Raw genomic sequence first — 27,827 nt, forward strand, 5'->3', positions numbered from 1 at the left:
AGCAAGACAGATGGAGTAAAATAATGGCTGGCATGCCGGCCTGCTGGCGGGGAGTAGAGTTTCAAGGTTAATTTGCTGTGTTTGTTCAGGTCATTTTCTGCCTGCTTTAGAACAGCCTCCCCAGGGAGAGGAGAGGCCTGTGGGTCTGCTGGGATCTTCTCTGAATGAGTGCAAGGCAAATAATAGCACATGTGTGTGTGGGTCCACTTCCAAGTCTCCAACTCCTTGTTTTCATTCAACTCAACTCCAACTCTTCTTAAGGCTGGAGTTAGCGTAATGCGCGGCCAATGCACGGCCATAGCTGAATGGGTAGAGAGCCCGTCTGGGAAGCGGAAGGTTGGATGCATGTCTGCATATCAATGGTGGTGGACTGGCGGTCCATTGTGTTGATCTACTAAGTAGCCTACTCTACGGTGACTGAAGTAGTCTAAAGAGTTGGATAGCAGTGGCTGATGATGGATTCATCATGAACTAATTAAATTACAGAGGTGGCGTTTGCAAGGTAAATGCATAATTATGACAACAACACAAACGTTTCTCCATTATGCAAATATGAATATAATACAATTTGATATACAGAATGTTGTGGGTTAATAAATCTTCCTACATTCTCGCGGGCACGTGCATGTGCGTGCGACATAGCCCCCACTAGTTAAAAAATCCACATCCCTGGCCCTGACAATGTGTCAAGGTGTCCCTGAGCAAATCACTTAACCCCTAACTGCCCCCCAGCACTCAGCACTCAGCCTGCTGAAGCTGAAACCTGAAGTTCTCTTGTGAGATGAAATAGGGTTAAGTATGAACTTAAAAGGCTTACTATTTATCTGTCCATCACTGACTGAAGTAAATGCGATCTTCTCTAACTCCATCTTCTGTCTGTCTGTCTGTCTGTCCGTCCCTCTCCTCAGAGTTGAAAAACAGTTCTGCCACCTTCTGGGAGGGCGGAGTCTCCGGGGGCTACCAGGCCCTGCTATTGGACGAGGATCGGGGCTGGCTGTTGGTGGGAGGGAAGGATCACATCTACCTGTTGCGGTCTGACAGCTTGGACCTGCCCACGCGCAGGGTAAGACGTGAAAATACGCTCACTATACTAAGTATATCATACAACGACTAGGGATGTCCCGATCACGTTGTTTTGCTCCCGATCCGATTCCGATCATTTGATTTTGAGTATCTGCTGATACCGATTTTTCACGATCCGATATTTATATTTTAGATCACTTATGCCATATCACAATAGTACAATATCCCAAATCACAGACAATATCCAGTCTAATATCATGATATGGATGTAATAGATGTAAATAGATATTAGTGATATTCCGATCATGTTTTTTTGCTCCCGATCCGATTCCGGTCATCAAAAGGTAAATGATCTAGGTACATTGATGTCATATGGACCACGGAATGGTGTCGCTATAATTGTGGTTGGCTCCAATAATCCAACGTGCATCATACATCATTAAAATGTGTGTGTTCTCTCCGGTCTCCCATCATCAGATCTACTGGCCCGCTGATCAAGAACACGTAGAGCACTGCAAACAAGCAGGGAAAAGTCCTGAGGTAATACCGTGTTTCTTTTTACACTATACACAATAAAGACATATGTTCAATTAACTCTGAAAAAATCGCGGGCCGCGAGCCAAATATAGGCTACTCAAAGTTGCTTTTCAAATGCTTTGCCAGGTCGTACAAAGTACTTTACTACTTGGTCTCACCCCGCAGTGCACAGCTGTCTTGTGTTGTCATTGTGTAGTGTCGATATGGGCTCGCAGTTTGTTGAAACCTTTATTTGCGGAGACAGCTTTGCAGACAGTACAACCTGCTTCCCATTATTTTGTCACGACCAGGACGAAAATGCGGGTACTTTTTCTGCATTTCATCTGTAAAATTGCATTTGCGTTTCGGCATTTTCCTCACTCTCACAGACTCGCCTCACTGTCACGGCTGACAGCATGAGACGCTGTTTTATAATGAATTAATATTCAGGGTGGAACGTACTCCGCCTTTCAGAGTTTCCAAATGAACCATGAATGGACCATGAATGTGGTCTGTCAATACAATGCTGGTCTGTCACTGGTACACATATATACAGTACAGAGTACACACTACTCAAACTCAAAACCCTGGACGTTTGATGGATTTTAGAAAAAAAAAAACCTGGACAGTCCAGATAGCCGCCCAAAAGACTTACCCCTTATCCCTAAACGTATTTGCCATTTCTTACTATTTTAAAACATTTAACAATAGTTCAACTAGCCAATCTACATTGACACGCTGTTAGCTTGTAGATCGGCTATTCGTACTATTTTAAAATGTTTTAAAATAGTAACAAAAATGGCAAATAAGTTTAGGGATAAGGGTTAAGGGGATGCGCAAGATCTAGGGCTACATGTCCGGGCAAAAGAGGACGTATGGTCTCCTAAAATAATTCAGAGTTTACCATAGTTCAAACAGCATGCAAAGAGACATACGAAAAGGCCATCCATGAGTTTGATCTGACTCTGGGTAAAAATGACCCAACCCTTTTCCCCAACAAACACAATAAATGACATAAAAAATGTTCAGTTACAGAAAAGCAAGGAATTATTAATAGGATTATTAGACACATCAAACCTTCACCTTCAATAAAGATCAACACATTAGAAAATAATGTTGGATTAAATTAAATGAAACTGCACAGAACTGAGCTGGATTGTTATGATTTCTTCCAGGCGGACTGTGCCAACTTTGTACGACTGTTGCAACCTTTCAATAAAACCCACGTGTATGTGTGTGGTACTGGAGCCTACCATCCCCAATGTACATACCTCCACGTGGGACACAGTACTGAGGTAAGACATTCATTCATTCATTCATTCATTCATTCATTCAGTCAGTCAGTCAGTCAGTCAGTCAGTCAGTCAGTCATTCAGTCAGGCAGGCAGGCAGTCAGTCAGTCAGGCAGGCAGGCAGGCAGTCAGTAGGTCAGTCAGTCAGTCAGTCAGTCAGTCAGTCAGGCAGTCAGTCAGGCAGTCAGTCAGTCAGTCAGTCAGTCAGTCAGGCAGGCAGGCAGGCAGGCAGGCAGTCAGGCAGTCAGTCAGTCAGTCAGTCAGGCAGTCAGTCAGTCAGTCAGTCAGTCAGTCAGTCAGTCAGTCAGTCAGTCAGGCAGGCAGTCAGTCAGTAGGTCAGTCAGGCAGGCAGTCAGTCAGTAGGTCAGTCAGTCAGTCAGTCAGGCAGTCAGTCAGTCAGTCAGTCAGTCAGTCAGTCAGTCAGGCAGGCAGTCAGTCAGTAGGTCAGTCAGTCAGTCAGTCAGTCAGTCAGTCAGTCAGTCAGTCAGTCAGTCAGGCAGTCAGTCAGTCAGTCAGTCAGGCAGGCAGGCAGGCAGGCAGGCAGGCAGGCAGGCAGGCAGGCAGGCAGGCAGTGGTGGTGCATTGGAGAATAGTCAGTATTGGAGAGTAACTATACTGCACTACAATTATCATACATTAACTGATTTTCTTTAATGTAAATTATGATGTATAGTAAACCAGCCCCACCTTTACCAGCTGCAACCTTAAAGTGATGAACACAGTATTGCATTACTGAAATGCATGGCCAAAAGGCCCAGAAATGGGCATAATACGTAGTGTGTGTATGTGCGTGCGTGCGTGCGTGCGTGCGTGCGTGCGTGCGTGCGTGCGTGCATGCGGCCTATACTGGCAGCATGCACAAGAAACTTGGCCCTGGATATGGATAGACAGACAGAGTCACAGTCACAGACTCCATTCTAGATGTCTCTGCCCATGGGAGCCACTGTAAAAACCCTCTCTCTCTCTCTCTCTCTCTCTCTCTCTCTCTCTACTCTGTTTATATTTACAGGATCCAATGTTCATGCTGTCCGGCGTGATGGAGTCAGGCAGAGGAAAATGTCCCTTCAGTCCCAGAGAGACGTTCACTGCCAGGCTCACTGGTGCGTCTCTCTCTTTCTCTCTCTCTCTCTCACACACACACACACACACACACACACACACACACACACACACACACACACACACACACACACACACACACACACACACACACACACACAGATGCTCACAAAAGGCATTTATTAAATCATTTTCTTGTCATTGCGGGGTCATTACTGTCCTGTTAAGTGTCCCCCGTGACAGACGGCCCCATTGAGTGCGTGGGGTGTGTGGTCTGTGAGTCCACCACAGTGACCACATTATCGTGTCGCTCGCGTTGACGTCAGTCGTTGCCCTGTGGGAAACGAGGGCAGACAAATCATATGAACTAGAATAAAATATTAAATCGTCCTTTTTGTTTCGTCGTAGACTATAAATCAGACAGAGATGAAATAACAGCTTTCAGTGTGTCATGTTCACGTCACGTGGCATTTGACATGTCACGCCTTGTGGCCAAATTTATGCTTCGTTGCACAGCCCGGTGGTCACTTCATGAAAAGGTTACACCAGATCGTGGAGACAAAAGAAATCCAAAATACTTAATCACGTAGACCTCAGATAGTTAACTTCCAGTTTCATGTTATGTAAATTAGTTAACTTCCAGTTAGTATGTTAAATTGATTCAGATGTGAGGATAATATACAATCTGATTATTTAAACGCCACAGCAATATAGTTTGCTTGCGTGAAGAAACACTTTGATGGAGGTCAGTTGGAACAAATCGCTCAGAGAGAGTCTGAAGGGTACTACTGTACTGTCTGTTGTTTATGGAATTAGTAGGAGTTGTGAACACATCATGTCAGGTTATCCAACACAATACGGGAAAGGTAATTTCACAATGCATGATGTGTTTAGAGTTGGGTGTACTTATTGTTGGTGACTCCAAAACCATAATTTAAAAAAGATGTGTGTGCTGAGCACACACATCTTCACAAGCTGTGAGAGCAGGAGGCTAAGTATGAGGCATTGGCCAGGTTTACGCTAAACACATTTTCCACATGCCTTAATCCATTAATACCTGAGGCCGATTCTTATGTCAAGGACCCCCAAAATAACGTGTATTTGGCCATGGTCCCCCATCTCAAAATATTTTGTTCCAGGGACCCGCAGAAGCAAAGATTTGAGTTTTTAAAAAATATCGCTTTAAAAATATATATATATATTCAAAGATTTGCAAACATTTCCACGATTTTTCTAAAATAGCAAATCTACAAGTTTGGGCCACGCTATCAGTTTGTTTATCTGCTATTTTTGAATAGCCAACCAATGTGCTATACAGTATATAGTTAAAATCTAAAATGACTCCGATTCTTTCCCGGTTTGAATGGTTTAAGCCTTGAGGGGACGTTACTGTTGAGTTCTGTTGTGCTGAATCATCATCGTACTGTAATTGAATGAAGATGTTGACACACTTTTGAATATAAAATTATGGAAATCTGACATCTTGGATCGCTACAGACACACAGCATCTGGTTGTCTACAGACAGACACAGTAGAATGTGCAGGACATTCATAGCATCATAAGGGTCAAGGGGTTTATATAGATTGGTGTAAACTTTTTTGCAGACATTCCATGTGTGTGTAAACTATTGACAGATGCTGATATGTATGAGATATGAGATATGTATTCTACACAAAATAATGATGATTCGGATGTATTTTTACAATACTTTCTCAAAAGGAGACCTACAGTATATCAATTCATTGACATTATTCCTTTGAAGCGATGCTGTATGCGGAGAAACAATAAAGTAAAGTAATCTTTAATGTCAGTAAACTATATTTTACTGCAGTGGGTTAGGGGAAAGGAAAGAAAAGAAGAAAAAAGAAATGATGCCGTATTATATTTAGACTCTTATTTGAACCCATGAACTGGAACATCTCTCTCAAAGGACAGCTAAAAGATGGTATGGTTTACCCTCAGCTCTGTAATAAAGCAGCAGGCAGTAGGCAGTGTACCATATTAAAAACACATTTCATTTTTTATTTCATTTTTAGTTAACCCATTTTGGGCGGGAAGGGGAACCCCTTTTGGTGTTTCAACTAAAGCATTACGTTGTACTTTAGCTGTTGAAAAACTTGTAGGTCTGCTATTTTTTTTTTAATCGTGAAAATGTGCCTGAAATCTTTGAATATATATTATTACAGTATATTAATCTTTGCTACTGGGAGGGTCCCTGGAACAACATATTTTCAGATGGGGGTCGGCGGCCAATGTGATATATATTTGGGGTCCTTGACATGAATATGGGTTTTTCAGAAAACGGTTAGAAGGCATTTATTTTATTTTAACGTCAGGCCTAAATGGGTTAATGTTGTCATTTATGATCTCTCTCCTTCTCCGCCCCCCCCTCTCTCTCTGTCTCTCTCTCTCTCTCTCTCTCTCTCTCTCTCTGTCTCTCTCTGTCTCTCTCTCTCTCTCTCTCTCTCTCTCTGTCTCTCTCTCTCTCTCTCTCTCTGTCTCTCTCTCTCTCTCTCTGTCTCTCTGTCTCTCTCTCTCTCTCTCTCTCTGTCTCTCTCTCTCTGTCTCTCTCTCTCTCTCTCTCTCTCTCTCTCTCTCTCTCTCTCTCTCTCTCTCTCTCTCTCTCTCTCTCTGTCTCTCTGTGTCTCTCTCTCTCTCTCTCTCTCTCTGTCTCTCTCTGTCTCTCTCCCTCATGTGTGCAGATGGTGAGCTGTATGCAGGTACATCAGTGGACTTCATGGGGGCCAATGCTGCTATCTTCCGTACGTCTCTCCACGGCAGCACTCTGCCCTACATCAGGACAGAGGCGTACCAAGACAACTGGCTCAACGGTGACAACTTTTATTATTCATATCATTATTATTACATATTACCAAACAATAAAGCATGAAGAAAAAAGTGGAATGTCCGCACACAATATAGTTCTGCTCCCCGTCTTTTTTATTTCAACCTAAATACAGCAACGTTTCGCCCCTCTGGGCTTTCTCAAGTTACATGGGTATGGCCTTGAAATCCTTAAATAGGTGGAACATAACTGGGTGTCGTCATTCAATCAATTGATAAGCAAATAGGCTGTATGTAAAGCAACCAGACGTCCAAGAAACCAAGACATTAATAATACAAGTAAATGTTAAATGGTGCATTTATATAGTGCTTTTATCCATAGCTTTACATAGATGATTGTATATTATTATACATTACATTCACCCATTCACACACCATGCAGGGCACCAACATGCACATCGGGAGCAATTATGGGTTTAAACAGAGTCTTGCTCAAGGACACTAACTCTGGGGGAGCCCGGGATTGAACTGGGAACCTCACAGTTTCCCTTCCGGCCGGCCACTCTACCCCTGAGCCACTGCTCAAAGAAATGTCTTTGTTAGTGATAACAAAAACTTTTTACAACAGTGAATGCCACAGACGAATAACAGTCTAAGTCCACACTATTGATCCATAATGTATAAATGATAGATAAGGGGTCAGGACAACGAGGCCTTTTCGTGGAGGGGTCAGTCTGAAATTTGGACTTAGACTGTTTTTCGTCTGTGGTACTCAAACTTAGAAACCAACCTAGAAAACCTGAAGATAAATACTTCTTAGGGACCTACAGTAATGCCTTATTGAGATCTCTCTCTCTACTTGCTCTTGAAGAGGGCGGTCGCATTTTTCTTTTTTTCTGATGCAAGTGGAGAAATGTGGCGGCACCGACGTATGGCTGCAGCTGTGTACGCTCTAGTCTTGCAGTTTTTCTTTTAACTGAAATGATGAACCTGCACAAACAAGAATTTCACCCATGTTACTTGTAATGTGATGTGACAATAAATTTGATTCTGATTCTGATTCTCTGATTCTGTTGTCTCTTGCCGACAAGAACAGAATCTTCAGGCTGGCTAACATTAGCTAACCTTAGGTCTCCCTTTCCCAAACAGAGCCAGAGTTTGTGGATTCCTTCTCCATTCCTGACACCCACAGCCCCGACGATGACAAGGTCTACTTCTTCTTCAAAGAGAGGGCCGTGGAGGCCGGCCAGTGGGACAAGAGGGTCTACAGCCGCGTGGCTCGAGTCTGCAAGGTGACCTTCACTGATACATCTTTATCATTCAACTTGAACCCATTAAAAAATCTTGAAAATGTGGCTCAAATCAGTTTGAATATATATTATTTCAGAGCGAACGTTTTAACTCAAATCTTTGCTTCTGAGGGGTTCCTGGAACAACATATTTTCAGATGGGGGTCGGTGGCCAATTACATATAATTTGTGTTGGGGTCCTTGACATGAAATATTGAGCAACACTGATACAGAAACATGAAGACATTTTTTAAATTTCAGGCTTAAATGGGTTAAGGCTGTAAAAGCCTATACAGTACATTGTTATACCTTTAACACTGGGAAAGCATCTGTGTCATTTTAGATGTTGCTAATGTATGTAGCAACAGGAATTTTGTTACATTTTCTGAATAAACGGTTAGGTTAGGATTTAGAATGGCTGTCTAGGAACAGGACAGTTCCTGTTGAAGTGTCTTTGAGCAAGACACTGAGCCCCTAACTGCCTCCCAATGAGGGTGGGTGGTGCCTTGCATGGCACTGAGCCCCTGACTGCCTCCCAATGAGGGTGGGTGGTGCCTTGCATGGCACTGAGCCCCTAACTGCCTCCCAATGAGGGTGGGTGGTGCCTTGCATGGCACTGAGCCCCTAACTGCCTCCCAATGAGGGTGGGTGGTGCCTTGCATGGCACTGAACCCCTAACTGCCTCCCAATGAGGGTGGGTGGTGCCTTGCATGGCACTGAGCCCCTAACTGCCTCCCAATGAGGGTGGGTGGTGCCTTGCATGGCACTGAGCCCCTAACTGCCTCCCACTGAGGGTGGGTGGTGCCTTGCATGGCACTGAGCCCCTAACTGCCTCCCAATGAGGGTGGGTGGTGCCTTGCATGGCACTGAGCCCCTAACTGCCTCCCAATGAGGGTGGGTGGTGCCTTGCATGGCAGCGTTGTGTGAATGGATGAATGTAGCGCACTTTGTGAAGCGCTTTGTATCGTAGTGGCACTAAATGCAGACCATTCACCGTTTGTGACATTCACCAGTACTTTGTCATGATTCATTAGATAATAGATACAGAGAATTTGAAGAATGTAGGAATTTGGAGCCCTTAACCCATTTTGAGCGGGAACCCCTTTTGGTGGTTACATACATTATGTTATAATTTAGCTATTGAAAAATAGCAGATCTACAAGCTCTTGTAGGTCTGCTATTTTTGAAAAATCGTTAAAATGTGCCTCAAATCTTTCCGAAAATTGTCATGATTTAGAAAACCTTTTTTTTTAATTTCGATGTCAGGCCTGAATGGGTTAACCACTTGAACCCCAGCGTCCCTTTCTATGAGGAACATTCGGCAAAAGTACAGTAGCAGTTCTACAAGCGTTGTGAGCTTGTATATTTTTGACATAGTGGTTCGGTGTAGAGGGGAATGAAAGAGTGGACTAAGTAAGTATATAGAGCCCTGGCCTGGGGGTCCCCAGTCAAATAAGTAAATAGGGTTAAAGTGGTTAGTCTAGTTGAAGAAGTAAAATTCCTAATTACACACTAGTACCTCCCTCCCTCCCTCCCCTCCTCTCCAATGTTCAAGGTTGTATTTACTGCTGCATCTTGTGCACAGGTACATAAGAGTAAAGCTTATGTTTCTTTGGCTTCCTTTCAGACAATGCAGCAGCATAGGTCGTATGAGTGGGGAAAAAAAGAAACAACAACACTTATAGGACAATACCGTAATAATAATCCCTTTTTCTCTGCCTCCTCTCTCCTACACCTGCACTCGTTGCTTCCTTTCCTATATGCCTCCTGTCTTCGTCTCCCCCTCCTTCTCATCTACACCCCCCTCCTTCTCCTCTGCTCTCCACTCTCCACCTCCATCCCCTCTTCCCTCTATTCCTCTTCCCTTTTGCTTCCTTCCCTTCTGTCCTCCTCCTCCTCCTCCTCCCTCCAGAATGACATTGGGGGGAAGAGGAGCCTGATCAACCGTTGGACAACGTTCCTCAAGGCCAGACTGGTGTGCTCCTACCCTGGGCCGTTCGGTGTGGACACCCAGTTCGACGAGCTAGGTACAGAAAAAGCACTGTCATATCCTCAATCCTCAACCAACTAGTTAACCACACGAGCCCTACCGGCCCTATTCTGGGAGGAGCATTAGCAGAAAATAGACAACCCAAAGCACTATGAACACCTCTAGCACTAGCATGTCTGAGAGGTCATTTTGACCGTTTTTTTTAGATTTTGAAGTTGATTATCTTTGCCCATGAAGCTTTCAGAAGCTTTCCCTTCCATCATCATCCATCACCATTCCATCATCTCAGAAAGTCTAGTGCTACGTAGCTTCCCTTGCGAAGCAGTTTTCATACACAGTATATATACAAATTAAATCGACCATTAAACTATCAGATACCTGTACACTCGGACACCAACTACTTTTTATTATTGTATTATTGAATATTTATTATTTCCTTCTTTTTTGTGTCCCTGTTTCCCCCCCAGAGGACATCTTCGTCTTGGAGAACAAAGACCCACAGAACCCCACCATCTATGGAGTGTTCACCACCTCCAGGTGAGTCCACTAGTCCAGTGCATGTGGTCATTTACAGACATGTAGACACATAAATACAGTCATTCCAGTCGCTTTTAGTGCATGAATGTGACTAAATGAGTCTGTCAGGTAGCCAACAGTCAGCCAGTCCACTAGAAATAACTGGCCAGGGTATTACTGTATCGTATTCAAGTATATAGAAACATTCAATTTTGTATACAGTATTGCATCTGTATATTGTATATGTATTACTGATGAATTGAGTACAATGGACCACAATGGAAACAATACTACTGTTAACAATCGTGTTAATAAAGTATTCAATCAATCAAACTCTTTCCACCAGTCAGTTAACCGTTGAGTCAGTCGGCAATCTTTGAATTGTATCACTCCGGTAAAGAAGAACATGTTCCACGGTCACAGTCAGTCAGTCAGTCAGTCAGTCAGTCAGTCAGTCAGTCAGTCAGTCAGTGGGTAGCCTCGGAAACCCAGACATTTTTTTCCAGGGAGAACAAAAAGTCTGGGTCCGAGTCCACTTCAATACGGCATACAGTAGCGCAAACGTCGATCACTCTCTGCTGATTTCTGATCATCTGCACCTTTGTTAAATTGACGCACACACGTACACACACACACTCCTCTCTCTCTCTCTGTCGCTCTAATTAATTAGTCTCATCATGTCTCACGTCTAGATTCTCCCGGTGGATCCTGCCGGGAGCTGCCTATGCCATAGAAAGCATTGGTGGACCCCAGGCTAGTCAGTGGGTAACACCCTGTCAGACAGAACGGTACACTGGACGGAAGCTCCCCTCCTAAACATAACAAACGAAGGCTTTCGGGTTAGCTGCTACGTGTGGCCTTAGGGGACGTATGTGCTAAGCACAACCTAAAATCCCTTCGGGAAGCCCGGCCAATCACTGTTACATGTCCCTGTCTGTCCAACACATGCACTCACACACCCAGGTTAACACGTACAGGCACGCTCACACCCTGTCTGTCCAACACATGCACTCACACACCCAGGCCAACACATGCACTCACACACCCAGACCAACACATGCACTCACACACCCAGGCCAACACATGCACTCTCACACACCCAGGCCATCACATGCACGCTCACACATCCAGGTTAACATATGCACGCTCACACCCAGGCCATCACATGCACGCTCACACACCCAGGTTAACATATGCACGCTCACACCCAGGTGAACAAAGTCACTATGGTGGTCTTTACACAAGAACAGTGTTCATAGGAAACGGCAAATTAAAGTATTGTTTGCTGGGGTCCCTTTAGACGAGAACGGCGTTTACAGGAGGTGAAAACGCAACAAAGTGAAACCACCTTCCAGAGTGGAAATCTTTGAGAACGCCGTTTCTTCCAGTCTCCATGTAAACAGGCAAAACGGCGAATCTGCAAAACGTATGACATCATGGCTCACGTTGGCTCACAACGCATATGTTTATCATGGAGTTCCTACAATGAACAAGCCTCCCTCCTAACAAGCGCCACTCATCAGCGATGGGGAATGTAAAACCATGATGTAAATGAAATGCCCACTGATAGGTGGCAGCAGCTGCGTTTATGTAGCCTAATGTATTATAAAATATATAACCATCCTGTGGCGCGCTCTGCCTGCATGCTCTGTGCTGCCTGTCTGCCTGTCTGCCTTGCATGCTCTGTGCTGCCTGTCTGCCTGTCTGCCTTGCATGCTCTGTGCTGCCTGTCTGCCTGTCTGCCTTGCATGCTCTGTGCTGCCTGTCTGCCTGTCTGTCACCTCGATGTGTTAGTAGAAAGCAGGCAGCGAGCGACGGCCACAACCATGTCGTGGTCTGGAAGCATCATTCAAAACCCTGATAGGGTTGCGTTAAAGGGGGGGCTACCTGGTTCTTCTTCTTGTACGTGGGTGACTGGTCTATTTGGCAGCCCATTACCGCCACCTAGCGACATTATAGCGTTTTCATAAAGTGTGCGTTCTCGTGTAAAGGATCAATAAAAAATGAGAACGCAACGGGACTTTGCCGTTTTATCTGGAGATGGTCGCCGTCTAAAAGAGGCCTATGTCTTTCTGTCATAGTGAGATTGTCCTGCATCAGAATCAGATCATGCGTTCCAATCAAAATCAGGTTCTCCAATAGCCTCTTCTGTTTTTATTTTGTTTTTGGCCTGGGTGTGTGAGACGACACATGCACTCACACACCCAGTTAGCACATGCACTCACACACCCAGTTAGCACATGCACTCACACACCCAGTTAGCACATGCACTCACACACCCAGTTAGCACATGCACTCACACACCCAGTTAGCACATGCACTCACACACCCAGGTTAACACGTGCACTTTTTGCACTGTTGCGAAACATCCCAAGTGCTCACCCAAGTGTCACTCTGGGGTCAAAGGTGAAGAGGTATGGCTCTCTGTGTTATTTTAACCCTAAGCTATCAAAACAATCTCTTCCTGTCTCTCTCTCTCTCTCTCTCTCTCTCTTTCTCTCTCTCCCTTCCTCCTGCCATCCTTTTTTCCTTTCCTCCTTGTCTCATTAATTCCTTCCCTTCCTCCCTTCCTACTCTGTTTTCAGCTGTTTCCTCATTTCTGTCTCTTCCTCACTGTGCCTGCCTCTCATTCCCACTCACTGGTGAGTTTCTCTCTCTCTCTCTCTGTCCCTCTCTCTCTCTCTCTCTCTGTCTCTCTCTCTGTCCCTCTCTCTCTCTCTCTCTCTCTCTGTCTCTCTCTCTCTCTCTGTCTCTCTGTCCCTCTCTCTCTCTCTCTGTCTCTCTCTCTCTCTCTCTGTCTCTCTCTGTCTCTTTCTGTCTCTTCCTCGCCCTGCCTGCCTCTCATTCCCACTCACTGGTGAGTTTCTCTCTCTCTCTCTCTCTCTCTCTCTCTCTCTCTGTCCCTCTCTCTCTCTCTCTCTCTGTCCCTCTCTCTCTCTCTGTCTCTCTCTCTGTCCCTCTCTCTCTCTCTCTCTCTCTAAACGTTTTGCCTTTGGCTTCCATTCTCTTCCGTTCACTTTTCCCCTCATTCTTTCTCAATTCATTGGCATTGTTCCTTCTCAAAACAGAAATACTACAGAAAGGGGCGCCCGCTGGCCTAGTGGTCCAGGCGCATGCGTGTTCGAGTCCCGTTCATGACGACCTTTGCTGCTTGTCTCTCCCCTTCTCTCTCTCCCGCTTTCCTGTCTGCCTTCACTAATAACTATCAATAAAGGCAAAAAGCCAAAAACAAATCTTAAAAAAAAAAGAAATACTACAGAGACAAAAATAAAGTCAAGTCATTTTTAATGTCAGTAAAATATAAGAGTTAAGGAAAGAAAAAAGGATGCTGCAGTATTACTATTTGAACCCCAGTATTACTATTTGAACCCCAGTATTACTATTTGAACCCCTGAACTAGAATGCCACTCTCTAAGGACAGATATAAGAAGATGTTGTTTATCCACAGCTATGTAATAAATCAGTAGGCAGTGTACCATATTAAAAACACATTTTCTATTTGATTTAATTTCTTGCTGATGGTTTCATGTAGGATCTCACCCCCCCCCCCCCCCCCCCCCTCTCTCTCTTTGTGTGTGTGTGCGTACATGTTTGTGTGTGTCGTGTAGTTCTGTGTTCCGTGGCTCAGCAGTGTGTGTGTACTCCATGGCGTCCATCCGCGCTGCGTTCAACGGGCCCTTCGCCCACAAGGAGGGCCCCGACTACCGCTGGGTGGAATACAAGGGCCGCATTCCATACCCGAGACCTGGAACTGTGAGTAGACACCAACACACACACGCACGCACGCACGCACACACATGCTGTAACGTGAGTTAATAAAAGCAGGATGGTGAGGCTGTGAGGGTTAACTGGTGTTTTAAGTTTTAACACCAGAGCTGTGAGCTCCACTGGGAAACTTCAACCTGTCACACAACCTGAGGCTATACTGCTGGCCCCGCTCTCTGTGTGTGTGTGTGTGTGTGTGTGTGTGTGTGTGTGTGTGTTATTCCATTCTCCCTCCTGGGGAGTTCTCTCCTCTGTAGAGTGGTTTTGTGTGATGTGGTTGATTGCCGATGAGGTCAGCCGTGTCTGTGTGTGTGTGCGTAATTCGTATAATATGTACGTGGAACTGGAAGCATCGGTATGTGTGTATGTGCATGTGTGCGCGAGTGTGTGTGTGCGTTTTCGCATGAGTGTGCACGCGTGTGTGTGTGTGTGTGTGTTAAGACAGGATGATTAAAATGAAAATGAAACAGTCATGCTTGGATGCTGTGACCATAACCCCTGTGCAGAGTCAACACACACACACACACACACACACACACACACACACACACACACACACACACACACACACACACACACACACACACACACACACACACACACACACACACACACACACACACACACACACACAGGTTTCTTCACTGAGAGAAAGTGTTAAGTATCATAATGTGCCGAGGACCCCAAATGCAAAGACACTGAGACAGGAGTAAACAAAAGGAAATTTATTCCAAACTTTACGTCAGGGATGGTTTGTTAGGAGCACAAGGGGAATCCTGGAAGGAGCGGTGGAGCTGGGAGACACTGGGTTTGTGGAGGGAGCCTGGAACAAAACAGAGTAACAAAGTTAGAACAAAAACCATAATAAAAACTATCAAAAGCAAAATAGCAGATCTACAATATCTGCACACCGCTAAAGCACGCTAGAGACTGTTTCTAAACTGCCGGTAACACTAACCACAGTAGTCAACGTCCAAGCGTCGGGCGTCGGCTCTCAGCAGCTTATTATTGGCAGCCTCTGTTGATGGTGATTGTGGAGCAGCTGGGTTGATTGGAATCAGCCACACCTGTGCTGGCTGCTGGCTGAGGAAGACGCCCGGCCCTTGCCCTATGATGTCGTGCAGGGGAGGGACTAGGAACGTGAGGAACTTGTGGCACAACAAGGTTGTCGGTCTAATGACAGTCGGACCAATAGTATGTCGGAACTAAAGCCTGTACCCATCCGGTCGAGCCGGCCGTTCATTTGCGAATGCGAGGACGGGGAGTCGCCTGCGGTGGCGAGAGATTCACCTTTCCTCCTCTGCTCTTTCCTCATTCAGCGCGAGCTGGAGCCTGGAGGGCGGGGCCGGTGCGTACACTACAATACAGCGGTATACAGCCTAGAGCGTCAAGGGCCAGGGGTGGTGACCGAGACTTGACCGAGATGAACGAAAAGGATATCATTCTTCGTTATGTTCACCCTGTGCTGTGCCTGCCTGCCTCCCACAGCTCACAGAACAGCTAGTCTAATAGTCGCAGAGGAGAAGGGTGGTGGTGACTGAAGACCGAAATGTATATCTCGGTGTCGTTCTTCGTTCAAAGTGCTGTGACCGACCGGGAGAAGGGGGCGGTGACTGCATAGTCACTGAGAGACGGACTATACCAAATGGATCGTTCTTCCTTCGCTCTCTGAACGAAGTGCTGTGACTACCGCCAGCGCCAGCTAAACTAACTGAAGTGTGAACGAATGTCCGAGTCTGTAGCCTACTGACTGTGACTGACTGTAGCCCTCTGGTTGTAATTACTACTTGCAACACTGAGCAAACGCAAAACATTAAATAAAGCTAAATAAGATTGATTGGTTATCTAATTAGCTATCTTCTGTTTAAAGGCACCACTATTATGGCGATATTGTATCACTTTATAGATATCAATGGAAAATAAACATAGGCTAATAAATACAAAATATATATATATAATATTTAATGCTATAAAAACGTGAAAATATCAAATAGATTAGGCTACTAGTTATTTCATTGTGTATATGGTTATAGGAGTAGAGTAGGCCTAATAAAATGGAATTCAATAAAATAATTGACCTACGACCTACTGTCGCAATAAAATCACGACTTTAACCAAACCCAAATATAATGATAGGCTTGCGCATAGTCTTCTCTTAAAGGCAATAGCATCTGGCACAGTGATTGGTTTTAGTATTGTAACGACCAAACCACGCCTATGCATAATGTAACGGGTAGCGCAGGTGTTTTAGGTCAGGGGTTCTCAACGTTTTTGGCCGGGGACCCCCGGAAATGCTTTGGCAATGTCTCGGGACCCCCGCCCCGCCCCCTCCCGACCCCCAATATAAATTGACTGCTACAATAACCTTAAACCATTTTGGGTGGGAACCCCTTTTGGTGTTTTAAGCATTGTTATAATTTAGCTATTGAAAAATAGCAGATCTACAAGCTCATAGCGCGCCACCGAGTGGCGCGTTACGAGCTTGTAGGTCTGCTATTTTTGAAAAATCGGGAAAATATTATTATTATTATTTTTTTTTAATAATTTGGGGACCCCCTAAAATAATTTGGCGACCCCCCGAGGGGTCGCGACCCACGGGTTGAGAACCCCTGTTTTAGGTGATAAAACCAAGTCCAAGTCCTTGAGGGGATTTCAGGGGGTTTCCAGTATAACTGTGTTACTGTAAACCTATTTCATACTTCGGCTACTTAAAAATAGCCGATCTACAAGCGTACAGCGCGTAGTGATGCGACCATAGATCTACAAGCGTACAGCGCGTAGTGATGCGACCATAGAGTAAAAAAATCACACCTGCGTGAAGTGAGGGGCACAAATGACTCACAAAGTTTTGACAAATCCACAAAGCCGAATCTGATTACTTGTGTTTGTCCAATCACAAGGAAGCCGATGGCCGTCGTTAGCAAATCGCTCGACAGCACAAGCTGATTGTCGCTAAAACTAATCACACTTGAGGGAAGTGAGGGGCACTCTTATCATCATACATCATCATATACATCATCACATTCCGGCCAATCACTTTTGTCTGTCCTCACTTTTTAAGCCCTCAGCCAATCAAATCATCGCTATGGCCCATAGCGATGATTCCATAGCCTATGGGGTACACACATAGGGGGGTCCCAGCTGGCACAAAGCGTTTTCAGATGGTGTCTGCGGCCAAATGCATATCAATTCTGGGGTCCTTTACATGGAAAGGTTTGAGAGCCACTATTTTACTGGGCAGCTCCCATTGGCTATCAGTTGTAGACTCAGTGATTGTATTTGGTGGCTCCCAGTCAACAGGCTTCTCCCTCTGTCCAACAACGTGTGTTTCCTGGCTCCCAAACAGTGGAATCAAGCCGTAATCAACTCCATCTCAACCCTATTGGCACTTGACTTAGATATGAACACCATGCATGCAGACATACCTTGGTCAATTTTGTTCTCATGTTTCTGTTACTTAGACTTGTTTTTCTTGACCACAATGTTAACATTTAGATAGCAGGTTATTTAGACAGATGCTTTACGTAGTATCCAATAGTTTCAATGTATACAGATCATTATTTTGATAGTATATCATTGATTGACTGATTTTTCTTTATTTACGTGTCATGCTTGCTTCCAAGGACGCCCAGCCCATATGGACTTACTGTACAGGACACTTTCACTTTCATTTTACATAAACAATGAACATAACAGTTCACACACAATGATCAAAATAACTATAAGAACACCCAAGCTGCATACATGGCAGATTACATCATTAAAATAAAATAAAATAAAATAAAATAAAATAAAATAAAATAAAATAAAATAAAATAAAATAAAATAAAATAAAATAAAATAAAATAAAATAAAATAAAATAAAATAAAATAAAATAAAATAAAATAAAATAAAATAAAATAAAATAAAATAAAATAAAATAAAATAAAATAAAATAAAATAAAATACAACATTGGGCCTGTAACAGGAGACCAGATGATGGACCTACTCCAGGCTCTAGGAATAAACTGTGCCGTCTTGAATACTAACCACTCTCCAACTACTGGCCATCACCTTCCCAGACTAGCTCAGGTTTTTGTTGCTGCATTACATCAAATAATGGAACCCTCAAATCGTCATAAAGTGTAAAACATAAAATGGAATTCAGTATATTCAGTATATTAAGTATATTGTTCAGACTGATGCTCGTGATCCTAGTTTACCCAAGGCACTATAGTGTTTACCTCGCTCTAGTTGCTAAATGCCTAAATTGTAAATTGTGTTGTTGTTTTTTTCCTGTCCCCGTGTCCAGTGTCCCAGTGAGACGTACGACCCGCTTCATAAGACCACCCAGGACTTCCCAGACGAGGTGGTGAGCTTCATGAGACAGCATCAGCTGATGTGGGAGCCCGTCCTCCCGCTGGGGCGCAAGCCGGTGCTGACCAGAGTCAACGTCCCTTACACCCTGAAGAGGGTGGTGGTGGACCGGGTGGAGGCAGAGGACGGACCCTACGACGTCCTGCACCTCGGCACAGGTGAGGGGAGGGGAGGGGCAGTGCTGGAAAGTAACTAAGTACTTTTACTTAAGTACTGTACTTAAGTACAATTTTGAGGTATTTGTACTTTACTTGAGTATTTTCAATTTCCAATACTTTTACTTCTACTCCACTACATCTCAAAGCCAAAATGTGTACTTTTACTTCAGTACAATTATTTGAAAACTTTAGTCACTAGTTACTTTGGCGATTTTAATTTTGATTAGAAAACATACACCACTTCAACCCTATACATTTCGGCCATTTGACAATAGCCGATCTACTAGCTTGAGCTTTTTTTTTTTTTTAAATAGTTTTTATTAGGCATTTTGTATTATGGCATAACTTTAGCATATCATTGACAGATAATAACTAATTAAGTGACATACAATACATAATAAAAAAGGTACATAAATGTGATAAACAAGAAAAACAAAAAACAGTTAAACAGTGACAAATGTGAACAGACAAACAAAATAAAAACAACAGGACAGACACTCTTGCTCTCAAACTTTCCCAACTCGACATTTTTCTTTTTAAATGAGAAAATAAAATAAGAAAAATAAGAAAAAACACTCAGTTCCTTTCTTTTTTTTTTTCCTTTCCAATTTTTGATTTTGTTATCTATCTATTGTGTAGGAGGGGTTAGCGTGCACCTATTGAAATAGTCAATGAAGGGTTGCCATGTCTGGTAAAATCTATCTTCACTCCCTCTCAATTCAAACTTTATCTTTTCCAATTGCAAATAGTGCATAACATCTTTCATAAGTGTAGTGTGAGTCTAGCTTGAGCTTTTGATCTGCTATTTTCAAAAGACACAGTTTGAACTTGTGAAATGGGACATTCTGCAATATGAGTACTTTTAGTACTTTTTGATGCAGATACTTTTGTACTTTTACTCAAGTACATTTTCGATTCCGTACTTTTACTTGTAACGAAGTAGTTCTAAATTGCAGTATTGGTACTTTTTCCACCAATGGGGAGGGGAGGTAGTGCACAAGAATGGGTGAAAAGGGGGGATTTGAAATCTGCATGGCTCGAGATAAAAGGAAGGAAGGAACAAACAAACACAAAACAAAATACCTCTATTAAACCACCAAGGGGTGGATGCACGCTTTCTCAAAAAAAAGAAATCACACCAGAAGAAAGAAAAAGAGCGAGAAAGTGAGAAGGAAGTGGTGGTGAAGCTGTCAGCCTGGCGAAGACAAATGCGGAAAGGTGGAGAGACACAGAGAGAGAAACATGAGGTCATGGGTGACCCATATTGTACCTAAGAGGAGGACAGGGGGAAAATAATACTGGAGGGAGAAAGCTAGGGAGAGCATTCAAGGACAGAAGGGAGAGAATAGAATGGGCGGTGATGATTGATAGAGACAGAAAGAGAGAGAGAGAGAGAGAGAGAGAGAGAGAGAGAGAGAGAGAGAGAGAGAGAGAGAGAGAGAGAGAGAGAGAGAGAGAGAGAGAGAGAGAGAGAGAGAGCGAGAGAGAGAGAGAGAGAGAGAGATGGGGAGAAGACAACAAGTGCAGTAATGAATAGTGATTGATTTATACACTCATCATTACATGATTGCACAGTGCAGTCAGTGCATTGACAGGACCATTTCTTTTCAAATAAACGTGGATACTGTGCAGGATTGTTAGGAGATCTACTAGGGGACCACCACGGGTTCAGGAGAAATGCAGAGAGCATGTGGCTTCAAAAGAGCGAAAAGTAAAGGTAGAGCTCAATACAAAGCAGAGAAAATGGAATGGGGCCGCGACCCCCGAGCGTCCTGGCAGCGCCCGCCTAGTTAAAAACCGAGCAGCGTCATAAAGCTGTCAGCGAGCCGGTGATGGAGTGGGGCTCATTACGTCTTATGTTATATACATAAATACTATGCCTTCGTCGACTATCCCTTTAGGGTATGTCTTTGTAGCTGAAGCGCTCTCCTTCTCTGCTCAAGTGAGCCTTATAGCGAATGTGTGCCATATTAACTCATTAAGTAATTCAACCGCTTTGTCCGCGGCTCAAATATCTCTGACAGGTTCAGTGGGTTCTCGAGTGCGAGTGTGTGTGCGAGTGTGTGTGCGAGTGTGCGTGCGTGCGTGCGTGCGTGCGTGCGAGTGTGCGTGCGTGCGTGCGAGTGTGTGTGCGTGCGTGCGTGCGTGCGTGCGTGCGTGCGTGCGTGCGTGCGTGCGTGCGTGCGTGCGTGCGTGCGTGCGTGCGTGCGTGCGTGCGTGCGTGCGTGCGTGCGTGCGAGCGTGCGTGCGTGCCTGCGTGCCTGCGTGTGTGCCCTGCGTGCGTGCCGTGCGTGCGTGCGTGCCTGCGTGCGTGCGTGCGTGCGTGCGTCTTCATGAACTTTGCATTAGCCCGGTGAGTGAATGCAAGATGCCCGTGATGTGCGTGCGAGGGTCTCCCCCGCCTCTCTCTCTCTCTCTCTCTCTCTCTCTCTCTCTCTCCCGTCTGCCAGGGTTAATGGCGGTGACGCGTGATAAATGGTGGAGGTTATTTAACCCCTGGTGACAGGCCCTGTGAGGCCAGGAGGAGGTCTGCCTGCTCCATACATCTCCTCTAAGTGGATTCCTCTCCTGTGTCTCTCATCTCCCCCATCAACCACCCATCCACCTGCGTGATAAATGCCCTCCTTAAATGTTCTTTAGGAGAGGAGTTATGTTCACACCGTATGCCCCACTCACCGCCGCAGATGTTTCTACCATCTCTCAACTGCCCGTCTACAATCATGAGTAATGTTCACCTATACATAATTGTCTTTGAGAGGAGTCGTTTTCACATTTTTAGTTAGAACGGTCAGCCGTCAAGTTACGTTCGTACGTGATTAATGTTCATCCGAGGCTTTAGGTGGGGATATATATATTTTTTTTTACCAAAGCAGTCAACCATATTGTTAAGTTATACTAGACTCTTTCACCTTGCTGTCTACAATAGATCAGTGAAAAAGTGGCTTTTTGTCAGTGGAGGGAGGGGTGGGCTGTTGGGAATTCTTGAAGTGTTGTTGTGCATCACACAAAAATACCTAAAAGAAGCACAAATATATACAACAGTATACACCCTCAACAAAGCTTGCATTATGCAGGACAAAATACATAATTCAAATATACACAGTAATGATTGTTTTGGCAAATGTTAATATAGTTTAGGCTGCGTGTTGTACATTTTTCACAGCAATGGCCAAAACTGAACAACACACAATTACCTGATCTTTAGTGTTAATTTATGTTAATTTGTAACTCTGGGAGTGTATAACTATAGGCACTGTAATTACAGTAGTAACAGCAGCCCAAACTGTGCTTACTGGTTGAATCAGATACAGTTGGAGGCCATCGATATTGTCCTTTTCTTTTTGCTGAGGTTTGCGTGATCTGCGCAAAAGGACAGTTAACCCATTTTGGGCGGGAACCCCTTTTGGTGTTTTAAACAATTTAGCTATTGAAAAATAGCAGATCTACAAGCTCATAGCGCGCCACCGAGTGGCGCGCTACGAGCTTGTAGGTCTGCTATTTTTGAAAAATCGTGAAAATATTTATTTCAGAAAACTGGAGGATTTAGAAGGATTTTTTTAAATTTTGAGGTCAGGCCTAAATGGGTCAAATGATAAGGGACAATATCGGTGGCACCCAACTGTAGATTTTTTCCGTGGTTCCTTAAGCCATGTTTTTTCATCATTCTTTCTACCACAACCCGCCTCAACCATCACTGTGTGCGTAATGGACTGTGTGAGTTAACCACCTCAGCCATCACTGTGTGCGTAATGGACTGTGTGAGTTAACCATTCTCCATAATGACTTGTTTGTTACACATACCTCTCATCCTCCCATCAACTGTCCCTGTACTTTGCACGCTAAATTTACTTAAGGGTATTTAACCTCCCTCCAACATCGATATTCCGAGGGGGGCATTAGGCAAAAAATAGCAGATCTATATGTAACGCCCAGGATTCGAACTTGGGCCTCCCGCGTGAAAGTCCAACATCTTAACCACTAGACCAAAGGGATATCCCTCTGGACCGGACTTTTGAGGCCATCAGGCAGAGGCTCTGAGCCACTCTGCTACGTATACAAGCCTACCACGGCTATTTTTGGCGAAAAGAAATGCGGTGTAGATGTAAAAACATGGTCCAAGTACAGAACCTATACTGAGGTCAAGGGTGCGTTCGGAAATGCGCACCGGGAGCGCACTCACCTATTAGTTTGTATTGGCAGTGCGCTCGGTGTGCCTATAACCGAACGCACCTCCGGTTTACTACGTCTAGACTATATAGAGGGTATAAGTGGTTAAGCAATTTAAACATTTCTAGTTCTGTTCCATCGATCTATCTGCTTCTAAGTCTAGGAGTTTATGTACTGTATCAGACCTCAGTCTACTGTACATATTGTACTTCACTAATACGGTTTGACATCTTTAACCCATTCTGACCTGAGATCAGATTCTAAAAATGTCTTCTACATCCTGACAGTTTTCTGAAAAAGCTATGTTTCTATGTCAGTGGTTCTTCGATTTTTCAAAAATAGCAGACCTACAAGCTCGTAGCGCGCCACTCGGTGGCGCGCTATGAGCTTGTAGATCTGCTATTTTTCAATAGCTAAAGCATAACATAATGCTAACACCAAAAGGAGTTAATTATAGTTTTCATATTTTGAAATCAAACAAGTTGTTCATCTTGTTTCACCAAAGTTGTTTTACCATTCTCATGTGCATGCGTGTGTGTGTACGTGCGTGTGTACGTGCGTGCGTTTGTTGTCAGTGAGCTATATTTGTTAATGTTACCGTTGTCAGTAACTTTAACCATATACTCTATACTCTCTTATTAATTTAAGATGCACTGGTGCAGAATGCCAACTGGTGCCTTCTAAGATGTCATTAAAATAGCAGGATGTGGTGCAGGGCTTCTGTAAGCAGCGGACGCTAAGCAGGCTCTCAGTGTCTGCAGCGAGCGAACGGAACGCACTGAACCACGGCCATGTTAAACATTCACTACAGCTGCTGAACGCACTGAACTACAGCTGCTGAACACTGAACCACGGCCATGTTAAACATTCACTACAGCTGCTGAACGCACTGAACTACAGCTGCTGAACACTGAACCACGGCCATGTTAAACATTCACTACAGCTGCTGTGGTTGGATTCCTGCAACCGCTGAGTTGCTTTCTCGTTTTACAAACCAAACATCATCCAACTGGAATGCAGGGTTTCCTTCCATGTCAGTGCTGACATGAGGATTCTGGCTCAAATGTTTAGTATGTCGTAATATCATGGATTGAAAAGAAGTACTAGAACAGTACTAACCCATTTAGGCCTGACGTCACAATAAAAAGATTTTTGTCGCATTTTTACGATTTTTCAAAAATAGCAGACCTACAAGCTCGTAGCGCGCCACTCGGTGGCGAGCTATGAGCTTGTAGATCTGCTATTTTTCAATAGCTAAAGTATAACATAATAATGCTTAGTTAAAACACCAAAAGGGGTTCCCGTCCAAAATGGGCTAAGATAAGATAAGACAAGATAAGATAATATACATTACAGTAATTTCCCCTGGACATTATTGTTTTTTGTAATGTTTTCCTGCATGGACTCAGTCCTGCAGTTCCACAGAAGATCAAAGTCAGCACTGTTTCTTGACTTAAACATTACTCAGTTAGAAGTAACTACTCAAGTACAATGGTAGTTATTTTGAAGACTATTTTTAGTAACCTACCAATCTGGGGACCCATTCGGTAAAAAGAAAGTCCTGAGATATTAGTAACTTACAGTTGGAGGCCATCGATATTGTCCTTTTCTTTTTGCTGAGGTTTGCGTGATCTGCGCAAAAGGACAGTTAACCCATTTTGGGCGGGAACCCCTTTTGGTGTTTTAAACATTATGTTATAATTTAGCTATTGAAAAATAGCAGATCTACAAGCTCATAGCGCGCCACCGAGTGGCGCGGTACGAGCTTGTAGGTCTGCTATTTTTGAAAAATCGTGAAAATATTTATTTAATATCTTAGGATTTAGAAGGATTTTTTAAAATTTTGAGGTCAGGCCTAAATGGGTCAAATGATAAGGGACAATATCGGTGGCACCCAACTGTACATGCCAGGGGTTAAGTTTCTTGCTCAGGGACACTTCGAACATCACTGGGCCGGCCGAGTGTCGAACCGGCGACCTTCCCAGACAGCCAAGCCTCTCTTGCCACCCAGCTACGGCCGCACCAAAGCTCTGTTCGTATTTTCTGCAGGGAACGCTAAGAAAGCTTAGAAATGCGGTGCATTTTAGCAACTGGAGAAGTGTTATTATAACCCCGTCCACCCACTCACCAAATAGCCGCTTGAGAAAATCACTTGACCCTGAACTGCTCCTGCATGGCCCCTGAGACATGCACAGGGGTCAATAATGGAAGACGCTTTCAATTGGGCTTCGGCTTCCAGTTGTCAGAATGTGTAACTGTGTGCATCTGTAACAGGCCTATTACTGAGCCTTCTTGTTCATTCAACCTATTCAGCTTAAAGAAAGGCTTTGAAAAGACGATACGGGTTCTTGGAGAATATCGTTGCTGTCGGGCAGAAACCTTGTACTGTATCTCCATATTACAAAAGTTTTTGTCCTATACTTAGTCAAACTAAAGGCTCATTCATAGTCTGGATTTTCCACCGCTCCGGTGGTGAGGTGACCACCGGAGCTGAAATAACGTTGAGCGGTGGTGAGTAAAAACAGAGAGAAGGGCTGGGGCGGTGGCGGTGGTTTGCTCTTCACCGCGGCTTGTGACGTCATGTTGTAGTTCGGTGGTCACCTCACCACCCAAAATCCAAACTATGAATAACGCTTAACAGTGCCACACAGAAAGTTCAAGGTTCAAGGTTAGCAGAAGTTAGCAGAAGTATAGCAAAGAATTAGCGATGAGCTTGTAGGTGTTGCCATTTTGGCTATTCTTTTAACTTTTCTAAGAAAGAGAAAGTGGTTACTTCTCTCTGGTTTTCCTCGTCCTTTAATAAGAGCTTGTAAGTAACTAAATAACTACATTGGAACACATGCTTAATTTTCTCCATTTCCTGAAAAGTTACAGCTTTGGACAAGGTTTCCACCTGACAGCGACGCTATGAGACACAGTCTCATTGTTCTTGTTGTGTGTGTGTGTGTGTGTGTGTGTGTGTGTGTGTGTGGGGGGGGGGGTTATTATGAAGCACTGGCCTTGAGTCTGAACTAAGAGCACTGAACTCTCTGTGCAACAACAACATAAGACAGACAGACAGACAGAAGATAGCATCTCAGGCCTGGCTGAGACAAATAAGGTTGTGATCACATATACAGTTCATCATTAGCCCATGTATGGTAGGCTTGTTGGATGGACACACACACACACACACACACACACACACACACACACACACACACACACACACACACACACACACACACACACACACACACACACACACACACACACACACACACGTGACACACGGGCTAGCACACTCACACAGGCATGCATGCCACACACAGATTTCCCACAGTAGGTTCTCTGGGAGCATCCTGACATTATAAGCTAAGGCATTAATGTATCAGGTTTGTTTATTGTGCATGCATGCCTTGTGTGTGTCAGTGTGTGTGTGTGTGTGTGTGTGTGTGCGCGTGTGTGTGTGTGTGTGTGTGTGTGTGTGTGTGTGTGTGTGTGTGTGTGTGTGTGTGTGTGTGTGTGTGTGTGTGTGTGTGTGTGTGTGTGTGTGTGTGTGCGCGCGTGCGTGCGTCATGTGCGTGTGTGCGTAACAGCTGGTATAAACCAGGTCATAAATTCTGCTCCAGGTGTCTCATAGGGTCCGCTGCCACGGTTACAGCTATAGAATGTATATATGCAGTCACCTGGGCAACCGCTACGGAATGACTGCCTGTGTCAGGCTCTCCTCATAGTGTCTGGAGTCTGGACAAGTGGACATGTCAGCTTACAAACTGAATGACTGACTGTGTCAGGCTCTCCTCATAGCGTCTGGAGTCTGGACAAGTGGACATGTCAGGCTCTCCTCATAGTGTCTGGAGTCTGGACAAGTGGACATGTCAGGCTCTCCTCATAGTGTCTGGAGTCTGGACAAGTGGACATGTCAGGCTCTCCTCATAGCGTCTGGAGTCTGGACAAGTGGACATGTCAGCTTACAAACTCAAAGAATGACTGACTGTGTCAGGCTCTCCTCATAGTGTCTGGAGTCTGGAAAAGTGGACATGTCAGGCTCTCCTCATAGTGTCTGGAGTCTGGACAAGTGGACATGTCAGGCTCTCCTCATAGTGTCTGGAGTCTGGACAAGTGGACATGTCAGGCTCTCCTCATAGCGTCTGGAGTCTGGACAAGTGGACATGTCAGCTTACAAACTCAAAGAATGACTGACTGTGTCAGGCTCTCCTCATAGTGTCTGGAGTCTGGACAAGTGGACATGTCAGGCTCTCCTCATAGCGTCTGGAGTCTGGACAAGTGGACATGTCAGGCTCTCCTCATAGTGTCTGGAGTCTGGACAAGTGGACATGTCAGGCTCTCCTCATAGTGTCTGGAGTCTGGACAAGTGGACATGTCAGGCTCTCCTCATAGCGTCTGGAGTCTGGACAAGTGGACATGTCAGGCTCTCCTCATAGCGTCTGGAGTCTGGACAAGTGGACATGTCAGGCTCTCCTCATAGCGTCTGGACTCTGGACAAGTGGACATGTCTCTCCTCATAGCGTCTGGACTCTGGACAAGTGGACATGTCTCTCCTCATAGTGTCTGGACTCTGGACAAGTGGACATGTCAGCTTACAAACTCAAAGAAACATGAGTTAAGGCATGAGAACTTTGTTAGGCGTGGTTTTTTTTCTTTTTTCTTTCTCCCCCCATTTATTTTCCTGCTAAAAAAAATGTTGTCAATTATCGCTGGTGGGCCAGTTCTGGCCCATATGGGCCACCTGTTGCCTACCACTGCTGCCATAGAAGAGCATTACAATATGTAAATGGTAAATGGTGCATTTATATAGCGCCTTTATCCAAGGCACTTTACATAGATTGTGCATTACATTCACCCATTCACACACACATTCATACACCGATGGCGGCGGAAACCATGCAAGGCACCAACCAGCACAT

The 27,827-nt window shown here is 44.5% G+C and overlaps 1 protein-coding gene across 1 annotated transcript in view; it reads left to right on the plus strand.

The window, feature by feature from the left end:
• The window catches only part of LOC306929691 (semaphorin-3D), a 172,911-nt gene that overhangs the window by 127,518 nt on the left and 17,566 nt on the right, over positions 1-27,827 (plus strand). Inside the window, exons 3-12 of the mRNA XM_079510312.1 lie at positions 909-1,063; positions 1,501-1,563; positions 2,715-2,834; positions 3,841-3,931; positions 6,594-6,722; positions 7,825-7,967; positions 9,877-9,991; positions 10,422-10,491; positions 14,079-14,223; positions 18,528-18,750. Coding sequence (XP_079366438.1) covers positions 909-1,063; positions 1,501-1,563; positions 2,715-2,834; positions 3,841-3,931; positions 6,594-6,722; positions 7,825-7,967; positions 9,877-9,991; positions 10,422-10,491; positions 14,079-14,223; positions 18,528-18,750 — 1,254 coding nt within the window. The remainder of the gene's footprint in view (positions 1-908; positions 1,064-1,500; positions 1,564-2,714; positions 2,835-3,840; positions 3,932-6,593; positions 6,723-7,824; positions 7,968-9,876; positions 9,992-10,421; positions 10,492-14,078; positions 14,224-18,527; positions 18,751-27,827) is intronic.

The sequence above is a fragment of the Electrona antarctica genome (assembly GCF_951216825.1).
Source record: "Electrona antarctica genome assembly, chromosome: 9".
Lineage (NCBI taxonomy): Eukaryota > Metazoa > Chordata > Actinopteri > Myctophiformes > Myctophidae > Electrona > Electrona antarctica.